Here is a 16,080-nt window from a genome sequence, read left to right on the forward strand (position 1 = left end):
TTTGAAGGTGTGTCACACATGTTTAACTTAGTGGTGTGGTATTACTAAGAAGAAGAGGTGGGGTCATCAATAGATCTATCAAGGAGATAGTTTGTTGCATGCGGTTTTTTTGACGTATTTTATTTATATTTTGGTTAGTTGAGAATATCCCACCTATTTTTTAGACTTTTCCTATGGTGGTGAAAGCCATGTCACCACTGTGTATCGCTGATTCACTTACAATGATATTCATACAGACACTATTTATATATTAGTGGGAAGTACACCCATAATTTTTCATTTAATATGTTAAGTTTATAATTCGATATAGTATTGCATATTTATATAACAGAGGATAAAATCAGATAAAGGAAAATAAAAGAAAAAGTAGTGAAATTAGTGTTAATGGTTTTTTTGGTCCATTTCTTAAAATGGAGAGTTTCTATTCCTCAGAAACGGATTAAAAAGGAAAAAAAATTCTACTACTAAGTAATAATTGTAGTATAACACAAAACGCATATGATTTTTCTTTTTTTTTTGCTAAAAAATTCATATCACCTAACTTCAAAATCTCACCTAACAAGAACAACCCTAATATTTTACTATAGTATCTAAGATTATTACGCACATATTCAGTCTACCAATTTCAAAATTTCCAAATGCTCTTGTTGAACGGAATTTCTCTCGTGACCAATAATAGCCCACATTTTTTAATTAGTATCCTTTTCACATGTATGCACATGGGTGTTATTCAAACAATCTATTTAAATAAGCTCTTGAAACAGACAAATGTATACTCCTACTATGATAGGGAGAAACCCATATCAATGATAATTGGCGAGAATTCGCCGGATATTGAAGGTCCGTTTGCGGAGGAATCTTTATCGAGCAACCAAATTCACACGCCAACGGTTTGACGGTGGAAGAAACTTTGCGGAAAAATAAAGAAGAAAAGATAAAAGAACAATAAAAATAAATTGATTTGATATTTCTTGAATGAATAATATGATAAACTCCATATTTATAATATGTGGGGATACAATACTATCCTACCAAAATATAGTAAATTAAATATATTAATATCCCAAAAACCTAAAAGATTTGGTATACAACAGAACACAAGTAGTTGGTAAGATATTACTCTTTGAAGATGATAATCATAACTACTCAAAGTTTACCAACAACAACCACCATGTGTTCCCTACCCATATGAATTAAAGATTAGTCTTACCTTTCAACATTAAAAAACTATTGATCATTTGAATTCGATATATTGGTTCTATATACATTCGGCTTATGATTCGAATATTCTATTCAAAGTTATCTTCGAGTAATATTCGCTTTTTTTTCTTGGGAAATTCTTAAATTTTTGTTTATTTCTTTTTATATTTCAAACTAGGAAGAAAATTAGAATAATGGTCTGAAAAGAAAAAATCTTGCTACGGAAAGATAAATCACATTGTTAGATCCTATTTCAAGTCCGATCTTTAAAAAAAGGTCCGCATAAATGGTTTGCACTTACCCTTTCGAGCTTGAATTATGATGTGTTCAAAGACTCGCATTCATATGTATATGATGTGGAAATATAATATCCTTCCTGAAACTGAATAGTGCCATTTTATGTGGAAATACATGCCATTTTATTTCGAATTAGTATATATAAATATAAGATCTTTGACGTCACATATACATAGTGTCGGTTCGGTATGCACTATTAATCAATATTAAGTGTCACCCTTTAAATTGGTGTTCCGTTGAAAAAATTGGTGTCACCCTTTAAATTGAAGCCGGCATAACTAATGCAATTTGACTATTTTAATTAGACTATTCATCTAGCCTTACCTCCTCCTACTAAATCAATCCTAGATAAAGCTCATTCTATCAAAAAAGCCAATCTCTATTGTATCCTATAGTGTTATCCACCATTATTTTATATGGTTAACCGAACGGGACCATAATGTACAACGGAATACTAGTAGTAGTATAACTATAAATTTTCAGTTGTCAAATAATGGGTCTTGTTTATAGCCCATCTGAATTCTTTGGGCTACACCATACGATCTGGCCAGATCTATGATTTTGTTGGGGCTGGGCTACATTATTGTTAGCTCAAATAATGGGCCTTTGTATATAGCCCATCTGAATTCGCTGTGCCCAAAACTGGTTTGGGTGGTTCTATTCATAATCCCCTCCCTTTATATAATTTCATTTCAAAAATGTGGAAAGTAAGTGAAGAGTCCTAGAAATAATTTATGGATACAAACCCCCATTAATAAATCTGTCAAATTAATACAAGCAAATTAAACCTCAACTTCATTTGAATATGAGGAAGGATTTTTTAAAGATGGATTCTTTGATTTTGAAACGGCGTTATAATAGAAAGAAAGAAAGAAACGACAATGTCAATATATTATGGCCTATATGCTAATTTATTTTGTAAAATGATAATCCTCCTAATCATTGTATCATAAGTATGCTTCACATTAAATTATTACTCAGCATGAACATTGAAAAATCCGTTGAAGAATCTCAACGTTTAAATGGAAACATCAATTTCAAGAGCGTACATCTATTTGGAATTAGTGGCAGATATTTTACGATTCATACATTTCTATTGGCCGCAAATACTTTTATTTGTCATAGTTAATTATTTTCTTATTTGGTGTCTTAATGAAAAAATTGAAATAAGTTAGTTAAAAAGTGTACTATAATGACTCGCACATTGTATCAAAAAATACATTGAAATTACAAAAGGGCCTAACTAAATCATTAAGTGGGTTATTAGGTTTTTAATCATATTTCATAAAATTTACTAGGATTTTTTTAAATGTAAACAATGAACTTATATTATTTCCAAATCCCCGTATGAGATTCTAGATTAATCAAATTAAACAGATACATATATTTACATTTAGGAAACGAATGCAATTAGGAAAGTGACACGTTAATTTACAACACGTGGTTTAGTTAATTCGAGTGTATCACTTCGCAGTTACGCATAAATTTGTAGGTAAAGAGAGGCATCGATCACCTTTTCTCATATCGTTTTACAGCAATTATGATTCCACTACAAATTAATCCAACATTCTTTTTTACTTTGAGAAGCAGTTAGTCAAATAATTAAAAATCCAATTAATTGATAACACACTTCTTTGAGAAAGATGTCAAGAAGTAATTTAAATTTAGTTCACAAACATCATTTTCTCTTTTTGTACATGAATTTAGGTTCAACTCAATTACGATAACCAAAATAGTACTCCCTCCGTCCCATAATAATTGTCACTCTTTTTCATTTCAGCTCGTCCCATAATAATTGTCATTCTTCATTTTACCATAAATGGTAGATATGTCTCACATTCTACTAACTCACTTCACTCACATTTTATTATAAAACTCATAATAAAAAAGTGAATTCCACATTCCACTAACTTTTCTAACCAACTTTTCTTTATATTTCTTAAAATCCGTGCTCACAATAAGAGTGACAATTATTATGGGACGGGGGGAGTAGAACAATTTAAATGAAATAGAATAAGTTCGATTTTGTCAAATTAGAAATATTCATAGTAGTTTTGGCAAAATGTTTAGAATTTTTATTCTTTAATGTTTCGAAAACAGGGTTTATATTGAGTAATATACATAAAAACATTGTTTATATTGAGTAAAACATAGTCGAATAGGGAAGTTTTAATGATAATGAGAGGCTATCAAAAATCCCAATCCCCCACTGATTTCTCACCTTCATTTGACTAGAAAAGTGTAGTAAAATTATTTACCTACAAAATCTCCCATCCACTCATTTCCAACCCACAAGCCCTAAATTCAACAAACCCTAACATGAACTCCTATAATCCCAATATCAAGCACCCAAGTATAACATCATTATATATTGATAATTAGATAAATACCATTATCCATGCACATAAGAAGACCTAATCAAATCAAAAGAAATCTAACAAATCATAATTATTAGACTTATACATGTAAAACAACAAAACCCTCTCACTTTGAAGGAAATATCAATGATATAGGACGAAGTCATTGTAGGAGAAAGGATAGTCCAAATTGCATTTATTGTACTAATCATATTTAATTAAGACTAAACTCCTAAAATAATCAAATCATTAGTCCACTCTCTAAACTCCTAAAATTTAGTTCATTTATTTTAAACTTTTTCAAACTCAAACCGAAACCCATCTTCTCCCTCCTCCAAATCCCTCATTCTTATCTTTACACTCACTCAATTCTCTCTCTCCCTCTCTCTGCAAAAATCGAAATCTCTTTTTCTTCTGCATTTCACAAAAGAGGAAATGATCTTCGAAGAGAACCCATCTCTTCGAGAAACCTGTTTCCACATCAATAAAACTGTATTGCTCGTTTTCTGAAGAAACCCTTTTCGATTATTTTACTTTTCCCCCAAATCTTTGATACCGCATTCATCGGAACGAAGCAAAAGATCGAAATTCGATCGCCGTCGGAGAAAAATCTGCAGATTGGAGTGGCAAAAGGGGCTGAATTCCGAAGTGTGGGGATTTCTCAAATCTTTTAAGAAATTTTCAGTGGATTGTGTCACAGATGAAGCACATTGACAGCCCATCAACCCCTGGGAAATTCAAGATGGAGAAAGCTCCGTACAATCGGCTGCGGCTGCAATCTTCAATAGCTAAGCTCACTTTTTGGTCTTTTGTATTTGTTGGAATGATATTCGTATTCTTCTATAGATCACCGTCTTCTTTGTACCCGGCCTCCTCAGATCTTTCTAGAAGGTCTCTTAGAACTAGCTCGTATTCAGGCCCTAATTTCGAAAAAAAGGTTAGGCAATCTGCTAAGCCTAGGTCAAGGCATGGCATGTCTGTGTTGGTCACAGGGGCTGCTGGTTTTGTAGGCACTCATGTCTCCGCCTCGCTTAAGAGGCGAGGGGATGGCGTTTTGGGGCTCGATAATTTCAACAGTTACTATGATCCCTCGCTTAAGAGGGCGAGGCAGACACTGCTAGAGCGTAGTGGGGTGTACATTGTGGAGGGTGATATCAATGATGGTGAATTGTTGGCTAAGCTGTTTGATATCGTGCCTTTCACTCATGTTATGCATCTGGCAGCGCAGGCTGGTGTGCGTTTCGCCATGGAGAATCCTAGCTCATATGTTCACAGCAACATTGCTGGCCTTGTTAGTGTGCTCGAGTTTTGCAAGAATGCGAATCCTCAGCCTGCTATAGTTTGGGCATCAAGTAGCTCAGTCTATGGACTGAACACAAAGGTGCCCTTTTCCGAGAGGGATAGGACTGATCAGCCTGCTAGTTTGTATGCAGCTACTAAGAAGGCTGGTGAGGAGATTGCACACACGTATAACCACATATATGGGCTTTCACTGACAGGGTTGAGATTTTTCACGGTTTATGGACCTTGGGGCAGACCTGACATGGCTTATTTCTTCTTTACTAGGGATATCTTGAAAGGGAAGTCTATTCCAATCTTTGAAGCGGTTAATCACGGTACCGTGGCGAGGGATTTTACCTTCATTGAGGATATAGTGAAGGGGTGTTTAGCTGCACTGGATACTGCAGAGAAGAGTACTGGCAGCGGTGGCAAGAAGACGGGGCCGGCTCAATTACGCGTTTATAATTTGGGGAACACGTCTCCTGTGCCTGTGGGGGATCTAGTGAGCATTTTGGAGAAATTGCTTAAGGTGAAGGCAAAGAGGTTGGTCATGAAGATGCCGAGGAATGGGGATGTGCCGTTTACGCATGCTAACATAAGCTTGGCTGAGAGGGAGCTTGGCTATAAGCCCACAACAGATCTGCATACCGGGTTGAAGAAATTTGTTCAATGGTATCTTAGTTACTATGTTGATGGCAAGAAGAGCACTCGGTGATACATTTTTTTTCACGAATTGTGTGGTAGGATTGTTCTATTCTTGTTCGTTTGGATTGATATGATTGTTTTCTGAACTATTTTGTTCGCCTCCTCTGATTATCTTGTTATCACATATCTTGATAATGCCATATAAAGATAATATCCATGATCCGACGATGAAGAAGCTCTTTTGGTTGTTGGGCTTTGATCCTTGGTGTTCTGACCTACATCGAAGCACAAATCAAATCTGGTATCCAGTAGGATTGTGATTGTTGTAACTTTACCACTGTAAAATTCCATACTGAGAGCAATTTACTCATTGATGGACGTGTACGATTTGGATCCAATTCAAATAAATAGCAGAGAATAGTATGTCTGCTAAACTTTCCACATAAATTTCTTATATAAACTGGGACTTCATCAGTTGCATTTTATTCTTGCTGTGGTGTCCACATTAATATTCAGTTTCATCAAGTTCATTGCCCTCACAGCTTTGCTCTTGTTAGGCATGTATGATACACATCTGTTAATCAATTATATTTTTGGTTCTGTGTTTTATATACTCTTGCAGCTACACCTTGGAGACAGGGCTGGCCAACTCTGATAACTGATCTTCATTCTTTCCCTGAGATGCTACAGCAGATTGATGGGTCATGATTTGGCAGGGAAGTCGTTCCCGAACCTATGTGATTTTGTCTGTTGTTTGTTTGATTTCATATGCATTCATGGGGGTAGTGGATGGTCCTTTTTTATGAACTTTGATTGGCCCGACTTGTGGACTTATATGAAGTCTTTTTGTTATGAGAAAGATACGTGTAGAGTTTTGTTACTATTACTGCCTTAGCTCTTAGTCACAGCTTACTTCAATTATCATACTCTTTAGAGTTAGTTGAAAAGCTTACAGTTGTAGGTTGAGAAAGGGAAACACAACTTAATTGTGGCATAAGCAAAGAAAGGGTCCAAATCAATTATGTATGCATATTAGGTTTGTGGTCATCTTAATGTTTTTTTATATGCTTCGTACCTGTAGAAGAAAGTGTAAAATCATCAGCCAAGAACTGTAACCGTCTCGTGCTATTTTCGTATAGTGCTTAGTGCTTCCCAATTCTTCATAGCTAGTTCAGTTTATTCCACAGCCGTGTTCCATCCATGTTCCTGAATGTAATGCGATACAATATCGGCCTGGTTTGGGTATTTGCCCAGTTTTCTTGGTAATGTTACATTTTAGTGTTTGTAAGAATGTCTTATTGTTTTGGTTTTCTGTCACTTTTTATGTGTGATTATTTCTGCTTGTTTCAGCCGTCTGGTTTACTGTTTTGTGCACCAATGATGTCAGATTAGGGATACAGTAATATTGCAGTATCTTCGAACAAGATGTCATTTTCAACCATTAAGATTTTTCGTTGCAACGATGTAATATTACTACACTAGATTTTGTATAAGACACTTTATCATTAAGGAGATTTTAATAAACATCAAATAACATGCTAATATGATCGCACTCTGCCACTCCATCAACAAGGTTTCTTGTATCTTGTAGAAAATCTCATCGTTCAAAATCAATAGATCCTCCAAAGAAGCAAAAAAAGCAATGGCAATAATAGATCCTCCAAAGAAGCAAAAAAAGGAATGGCAATATACTACTCGAGTATTTACACATTTAATAAAGATTATGCTGAAACATGGTTCTCACTCATTGGAGCAGTTATACACACCCTTCCCTGTGATGTTTCGTACAAGAAATGGATCGTCAAGTGTGCATAATAAGCATCATCATGTTTTACCTTGAAAGAGAATTTCAATTGGAATATCCATTGCCATCTAAAAAGGTATGGGCCGTCTCTGAGGCCAAGATTCTGTCTTCTGGAAGTACTTCACAGGCACCACTCCATCAAAACCCTCGGTTAAAATCACCTTGTTGTCGGATACAAAAAGTTTCATTCCCTCTGAGTACAGAGAAGAATATCAGCAGATGCAATATAATACCATATCATGTCTGTTGTGAACTACCATGTTTAGTGGAGTACCTTCCATAGCTTTTCTCACATCAAGAAAGATTAACGTGTCAACATCTCGCCTCATACCTGAAAAATCAGATCATACATATATCAAGACATCATTCAGAAATATGATGATTTCTAATGCACATGTTAAATTATCGCCAGTCTTCTGAGCTCCTCCAATCTATAGTTATTCCAGGCTATTATATTAGTAGTAATTATGAAACTATGCAACCAAGGTTTAAAGTTATAATTTTATATATGGAGAAATTAGTAAAATTCTATGTTAGTTATAAGAGTGATTTCACAAAGGAAAAATCATACCACTAACAACTTCTGCATCCCTTGGCAAGCCACTACAGAAATGCACGTGTAACCTCTGCATGCGCTTGAGACCCTCCCTTCGGATTGATTCCAAGTTCTTCTTGTAGGTTCCATGCACACAAACTTACAAAACCAAGCATGCATGAAAGATGTGATACAGTTTATCATATCTGACGATGAAAAAGAGGGCAATCAATGTAAAATCTAACCTGGAACTTCTTCAGGTGAAAGTATAGGCTTCAACAGGCTCTCTGTTTCCACTGTCTGTCAAACAAAATGACAATGAAGGAGAATTTTTAAGAATAATGAGAACATATTTGACACAGCTAGTACACCATTTAAGAGTTAGAATCACAAAAACAATTTTCAAGAACGATGAATATGACAAGAACTGAAGATCCCAACTGAGCACAAATACCACAATTTTAGATATCAATACAAAGGCAGACAAAAGGTTACACCATAACAGTATTACTCAAAATGCACACAGTACGATGTTAGGTATATTATTATTAGATAATCAATTGAATTTTAGAATCAGATATTAGTAATCATGCCTCACATCACATATTGTCAATGAACTTAACTAGAGAGGTACATGCACCTCAAAAATAAAATAAATAAAATACTACTAAGGTGCTAGAGCTCCTCTCTAGGTTGCGAGCCATCAAGGAAGTTCCATTTTTGACAAATTCTAATGAATTATAAATACCTTTCTATAAAATCTATTTCTGTAACTTGACATAGAAGTTTAGAAGACAATGTTAACTTTCAGTTAGTATTCCTTTTACAAAAATCCAACCAAAACACAGCCTCTTTTGCAATAGTATTTCGTAAGGCATATTACCACTATACTGTGACCTTGGTTTGCACGTAGCAAAAGCCCTCCATTTTCTTCCAATAGGCTAAACCGCTGTTTGTTATCTTGTCTGACAGCCTGTGGACATATCAAAAGTATTTACGCATAAACTAAAGTGAAAAAGAAACAAAAGATTTGGTTAAAGAAAAGCATGCATCAAAAGAAAACAAAACCACACATGATACCGATGGCAAATAAACTTGAAGATTAAGAGTCAAACCTCTCTAATTTCTTCGACTGTGTGTGATCGCAATGGAATATTTGCCATAGTTTTCAAATTTAACTTAAGCAGATCTTGGACCTTGACATAACCATCATTCCTCATACCCAGATTCAAGTCAGAGGCCTGGTGTCTCAATATGCGCGTTCTGGAGTTTATACAACAAACTAGCTTATATGAGAATGAGAAGAGATCTATTCAACACGTTACACTATTAGGAATTAGAGTTGAGCAAATAGTATAAAATTAAAAAATCTATCAAACTAGTCCAACTTCTAAAATCATAACATGTAGCCCATCTTTCCAAGTTTATTCACTTCTACCACGAAAGATGATATAATAATACTATGGGGTGATTAACTTTCATCACAAAACTTACTTTTCTAGAAATTTTTCTTAGTATAAAAGTGGCATCAAGGCCCTTTCAAACACATTCGAAGTTTTCAATGTGTTTATTTGAATACAACACCCAATCATCTATGGATACTATCAATAAAGAAAGAGTTCCCTAAATTATCTCGCATGTTTAAATTGGATACTCTTCCTAGCATCTGCTCTTCATTCTTTTCCATACAAATATATAGGATGCTTGTCTATAACTGATCGTATGATCCTACACCAACATGAAAAAACCATTCCAAGAAAGTAAAGGAATAAAATTCCAACAGAAAGACCAATATAACCACATACAGCAGTCTGCCAAGTGCATTAATCTTATCATTTCCAGAAGAGGTGCTGCCATTCCCTCTTGATCTTTGGCGGTTATCTTTTGTCTCAATTCCTCTACCTCTGCCTCCACTACTGCCACATAAGTCATTACGCCAAAAATCAGACACGGAGAAGCATGAAAAACAATATACAGAAGCTCATTCAGTCAATATTTCTTTCTTTAAAATAGAAAATTCCATGATACTATGATAGAGATTAAAAATTTAAAAGAAGAAGAAAAAACAAGTAACCAACCCTTTGTTATAATGAGCTGAGGTAACATAACTGGGGTTTCCAGCTGCAACGCGATGACTTTCCATCAATCTTAAGTGTTGGAATCTGGAATGTTGCAACAAGGAACGAGAATCAACTATGGAAGGTGTCAGCAAAAGAGGGCGGTAACCTAGAACGCGGAAAGCTACGGACATCTACAAATGTATGACATACGTTAGTTGGTATGACTGAAAAATTGGCAAGAATGTGAAATGAAAGAATGTTTTGTTTCTAAGTGATCAGGATCTACTTGAACAATTATAACATGCTTTCATTTCAAAATTCCACACGCTATGTTGCAAGCATAGAGAGTACTACTATTTAAGGGAAAATTCGAAGAAAGGACGCCATGCAAAAATGTATCCGCCATTTGGACCATGAAAAACAAAGTTTCCAGACATGGTATAGACGCGAGAAGCTCTCGCGCGTTTTAAAGTGAAACACGCATGAAGCTCTTGCGTGTTTTAACTAAACACGCGAGACGCTCTCGCGTGTTTGGGTTGACACGCGACACGCTCTCGCGTGTTTCAGCTAGACACACACGCGACACGCTCTCGCGTGTTTCAGCTAGACACAACTTCTGGTCCAAACGGCAGAGACCTCACTTTCCACTCGCGAATTCACTTCCAGCTCGCTCAATCTCTCACTCTCAGCGACGGCCAACGTTTCTAGCCGGCGAAAATCGAAGTGAATCCGTGATTTTGTTGCTCTAATTCCTATTTTAAGTGGTGTTAGGTAATTATTGACTATTAATTTCAATTATCATTGCTATATGTTAGTTAGGTATAGATTTAGGGTTTATGGCATTGAACTTGGTATTGAATTTTCGATTTTAATGTTGTTCAATATTTATCTAAGTATGTTGAATTTGTAGTATATGATGTTATGTCGCACTTATTTTGCAGGTTTAATGGTGTTTGTGAGTTTATATTGGGATGAGAAAATTATTCAGCTCCCAGGTTTGGGTGTTGCTTATGATCCCCCTCGTGCAAATTCATTTATTATATTGAATGAAAAGATATCATATTATCAGCTTGTATCAATGATATGTGAAAAAATTGGAATTGAGTTGGATGCACATACGATTGATTTAACATGGAGGCATCCTGTGGTTTTTAGTGGGGTGGTGAATTATATAGCTACACCAGTGGATGCTAATTTGTTGGAGTATATGTTTGGCGAAAATCCACGTCAAATTGAACTTTTTATTGAATATACTCCTGTTACCACTGCGTTGCAATTTGAACCACCTATCACTCATCATGATGTTGGAACGTCTAGGAATGTTGGAACGTCTAGGAGAGATGGTTATCCTAGTTTTGATGTCGGGACATCTAGGAGGGATGATGAATATCATAGCTTTGAATTCAACACATCTGGGAGAGAGGTTGATGAACCACTAGATGTACCAAATTTGACATGTGATGGTTATTATGGTTCTGATAATGGTGATGGTGCAGATGGTTCTGATAATTGTGATGGTGCAGATAATGTTGGTGGTGCAGATGACTCTGATTGTGATGGTTCCGATGGTTCTCAACCAAGTGATTTTGATTATAGTGCAGAATCATGTGAAGATTCTACAGACGATGAGGCACTTGATATGATGGTTGAGAAGTATGATGTACAACCATCTGTTCGTGGGGAGCAATCTGTTCCCAACTATGTGCCTGAAGGGCTACCATTTTTTCGATCATTGCCATGCGAAGGCAGCCGAGGTTACTTTTCAGAAGACCATGGATTGGCTGATGAAAATATGTGGTATTGGGATGATGATAATCCGAGACATATAGATGTTGGAACAAAATTTGATAGCAAATTGCAGTTGAAAACTGCTATCACATTATGGCATGTGGGAACAGGTCGGATGTATGAGGTTATGGATAGTCATTCAAGAAGATGGCATGCAGTTTGTAGGGACCCCTTTGGTCCGAAAAGAAGAGGCAGGGACCTTGGGCAACGCTACCCATGTAATTGGGAGGTTAAAGCAACGTTTAAGAAACGTGATGGTAGCTGGTCTATCAACTCATGGGTTGATCGTCATTGCTGTATGGGAGATCACGATCCAAGTGAACATGTTAATCTTACATCATCCATGATTGCTCTCTGCATTCGAAGTCAAATTGAAAACGATGCAGCATTCAAGCCTTCTGCAGTACGTACATATATCAAAGATAAATTTCACGTGAAAATCAGCTACAAGAAAGCATGGTACTCTCGCAGAAAAGCTATTGAGCTTGTATATGGTGGGTGGGAGGGGTCCTTCAGACAACTCCCCAGCTACCTGACTGAGTTGCAAACTCAAAATCCGGGGACAATCGTTGAGTGGTTGCATGACCCTGTATTGAGTCAAGGTAATACAAAGGTGTTCCGCTACGTATTTTGGGCATTTGGGCCAGCAATAGAGGCGTTCCAAGTAGCAAAGCCGGTCTTATCAGTTGATGGGACTCACCTGCGTGGAAGATTGAAAGGTAAACTACTTGCTGCAGTAGGTTACGATGCAAATAAGAATTGTTTGCCTGTTGCTTTTGCTATTGTCGATGAAGAAACAAACGAGAGTTGGAGTTGGTTTTTGAATCTTGTGAGAGTGCATATTATAAAGCATGACCAGGAAGTGTGCATAATAAGTGACAGACATCAAGGCATTATAAATGCCATGAAGGCTGATGTGTGGAAAGAGACACCTGTAACAAATAAAACATGCATATTTAATAACATACATACTTTTAAAATGAAACAACAACTATAAAAATACAATACTTACCTGGACTGTAGATGCTGATGCAACAGTGTTCATCCCTACTTCTGGAAGCCTACCCGGCTGCGTGATATATGTAATGGTAATTTTAAAATACCACTCCATGTATTGTCGAGTCCTCATCACCTGCATGTGGTCTGCAAGAGGCTCCATGTAAGCGTTAGTAACGAACTCAGACCTTCTCTCCCAATATTGGATGTAGGCCTTGTTCTGCACAGCCCAGTTCGTCTTAGCCTTTCCACGCCGATTGGTTTTGAAGTGAGTTTCATTGAAACCCCAATCACGCAATTCCGAGATGAACGGCGTGCCTCCAAATTGTCTAACCACGCGTTCAGGTTCATGTGCTTCTACAATAGCCCAACACACAATGTACGTCACAGATCTCCAACTGTTGTTCATATCGAGGCAGGAGTCTGGCAATTGACGGTCCACGTAGGGCATCCAAATAAACTACAATAACAAGTTTATATTAAAATTACCCAAATATATATCAAACATTATTCATTTTACCTGGTTATTTTGGAGTAATGACAACTGTTCACGATAATGTCGAACCGAATGTTTGGGGGCTCTGTTTATCATATAGGAGCCAGTCCACCTACAATAAAAAAAGTTATCAATTAAATATGTTGTCATTAAATACACAAATGAGAGGAAACAACAAACTTACATTAAGGCACATGGAGTGTTGTTTGTATGTATACGTGCCGCTACAAAATCCGGTCTCAAAGTGGGCATTCTCTCCCACACCCAAAGCTGTAGGAGCACCGTCGGACCTCCAATGTCTGACCTTTTGCCCATAGACGCCTCACACAGATTATGGTATAATGTAGCAAGTGCAGCACTCGCCCAACTAATCATAGAGGCAGCCTCTACATCTCGAAGTTGGGTCAACCACATGAGAGGTATCTTACACCCTGAGCCGTCGGGTAAGATCAACCCTCCCAATAGCACAAGCACAATCATACGTGCCCGTTGAATGTAGGCTTCGTCTTCGAGACCATCTCCTAACGGTTCAATCGCCATCCTATGTATTAGCGCGGATGCCAAGATACCGTTTTCCTTCATCTCGCTTTGAAGGGGATAGAAGCCCAAGAGCTCTTCACATAAACCCCTCCACCCAGATTCACAAAACCCATTTCCGGTGAAGGGTACTCCATCAACACGTAATGCCCATAATACTTGTACGTCTTGTAATGTAATGGTAGTTTCCCCTACGGGAAGATGGAATGTATGTGTCTCTGGCCTCCAGCGCTCAACCAAAGCTGTGATCAACGCATGATCTACATCCAGAGCCTTACCACAGAAAAGTACTCCACCTAAACCAAATCTACAGACATAATCAATCACGCGTCTGTGATGATTATCGATTTCCCAGAAATGTCCTTCAAAGCGCCGAATATTGAAAGAGGCTGTTTCCTGGCCTGCCCACGCCTTGCGCGATATATGACTGTGCTGATAATGCAAAACAGAAGGATCTTCTGGTCCATATCGGGACATCCTAATATAATCAAAATTTAACCATGTTCAATAATTCAAAACCAAATTCAATAATTCAAAACCTAAATATCAACCACATTCAACAAATCAACACCAAATTCAACAAATTAACACCATATTCAACCATATTCAATATTTCAACAATAATTCAACCAAATTCAATAATTCATAACCAAATCAATAATTCAAAACCAAAGTCAATAATTCAACAAAATATCAATCACATTCACCAAATTAAGATCAAATGCAACAAAATAACACCAAATTCAACATAAAATAAACATATTGAATAATTCAACACCAAATTCAACTAAATTGAACCAAAATACTTTCTAACCCATAAACCCTAACTATTATACCCACCTAAAAAATACCAATAAAATTCGAAAATAAGGGTTCAAACTTACCTAACAACACTTCAAATTGGAATGGGAGAGCTAAATATGGGATTAGCCCGCTGCTTTCACCGATTTTCGCTGGTTTCGCCGCTGCTCTTCGCGTGTTTGGGGTCTGTTCTGCCTTCTGGACGTATTTTGAACCAAGGGAGACACGCGAGAGCGTGTTGCGTGTTTGCTTTAAACACGCGAGAGCGTGTCGCGTGTTTTCTTTAAACACGCGAGAAGAAGACGCGTTTTTCCTTTAATACACGCGAGAGGAATATGCGTGTTTCACTTTAAAACACGCGAGAGCTTATCGCGTCTATACCATGGCTGGAAAGTTTTATTTTCAGGGTCCATATGGCGGATACATTTTGTCATGAACTCCTTTCTTGGAATTTTGCCTACTATTTAACCACAAAGAATTTACTATTTGTAGCAGGTACCAACATTCAACCACAAAGCAATTTTTTTAGGTATTAATTCAAGTTTGGAAAACATTGATTGGTGTGTAAGTGGAGCTGACAAGGTTTGATATTCTAAAAACACATGCTCTACAACACTAACTGCATAAAAAAGAGAGCAAACATGGTACTGTGATGATCAAATTTCCGGTCTTTTTTCCATCAAGACAAGCTGTGGTAACGAGAAGAAAACAAGCAGGTAAATATATTATTGCAGGATATGATGAATCCCTTTTCTATTTCTATTTTCAATGAAACAAGCATGTAAATTAAAATTAATGAAATTAACGTTTGTGGTATAATCAAAGATGGGAGGTCCAATGGTTAACGAAGACAGAGATGTGGAGATGACTTGAAAGCTGATTCTAAGTAGAGAGAGGTATGTAGGAGTCATTTACCAGATGTGAGAAAGACTCCGGTGGCAGAGAAAGAGTCAACAATGAATTCGGTGAGAGGGACACCGACGGTGGCAAGGCGGCAACGGCGAGAAGGCAAGGAAGGCTGTGGGGTGTGTGAGAGGAGGGTAGGGTTTGGGTTTGGGATTGAGATTGAGAATTTGGGAGAGTCTGAGATTGCTAAGACTATGTGAATCAGGGGAATTGAGTTTACGATTGAGGAGAAGGTGGAATCAATAAAATGAGATTAAAATTTAAAATAGGGAGAAGAAAAGAAGAAAGTGGTATTGAATTCTTCCTTATTTAATTTAAATACACTTTATATTTTCGGCAAGTTTTCTCTTTTATAAGATGAACCTGTATCCATTAAT

General features: G+C 36.8%; 2 protein-coding genes across 5 annotated transcripts; one reads left to right on the top strand and one right to left on the bottom strand.

Moving 5' to 3' along the window:
* The first annotated feature begins 4,133 nt into the window (after window positions 1-4,133).
* Window positions 4,134-6,227, top strand: LOC121751883 (UDP-glucuronate 4-epimerase 3-like). Its single transcript, XM_042146694.1, has one exon. The coding sequence runs from the start codon at window positions 4,555-4,557 to the stop codon at window positions 5,848-5,850; it is 1,296 nt and encodes a 431-aa protein (XP_042002628.1). The 5' UTR covers window positions 4,134-4,554; the 3' UTR covers window positions 5,851-6,227.
* A 1,218-nt stretch (window positions 6,228-7,445) lies between these two features.
* LOC121751863 (serine/threonine-protein phosphatase 7 long form homolog) lies at window positions 7,446-15,953 on the bottom strand. Of its 4 annotated transcripts, none has more exons than XM_042146672.1 (13): window positions 15,713-15,953; window positions 14,881-15,257; window positions 13,644-14,474; window positions 13,484-13,571; window positions 12,980-13,423; window positions 10,198-10,370; window positions 9,925-10,032; window positions 9,235-9,382; window positions 9,003-9,092; window positions 8,365-8,419; window positions 8,156-8,278; window positions 7,859-7,915; window positions 7,446-7,777 (listed from the first exon to the last, which is right to left on the bottom strand). In XM_042146672.1, the coding sequence occupies exons 3-13, from the start codon at window positions 14,471-14,473 to the stop codon at window positions 7,653-7,655; spliced, it is 2,241 nt and encodes a 746-aa protein (XP_042002606.1). In that variant the 5' UTR covers window position 14,474; window positions 14,881-15,257; window positions 15,713-15,953; the 3' UTR covers window positions 7,446-7,652. The 4 variants fall into 4 exon arrangements, with proteins under 4 accessions (XP_042002606.1, XP_042002597.1, XP_042002616.1 ...); XM_042146663.1 differs by having other exon boundaries at window positions 9,925-10,035; window positions 14,881-15,254; window positions 15,713-15,952; XM_042146682.1 differs by having other exon boundaries at window positions 9,925-10,035; window positions 13,100-13,423; window positions 15,713-15,952.
* Between the last annotated feature and the right edge of the window lie 127 nt (window positions 15,954-16,080).

Source organism: Salvia splendens, chromosome 1 (genome assembly GCF_004379255.2).
Source record: "Salvia splendens isolate huo1 chromosome 1, SspV2, whole genome shotgun sequence".
Lineage (NCBI taxonomy): Eukaryota > Viridiplantae > Streptophyta > Magnoliopsida > Lamiales > Lamiaceae > Salvia > Salvia splendens.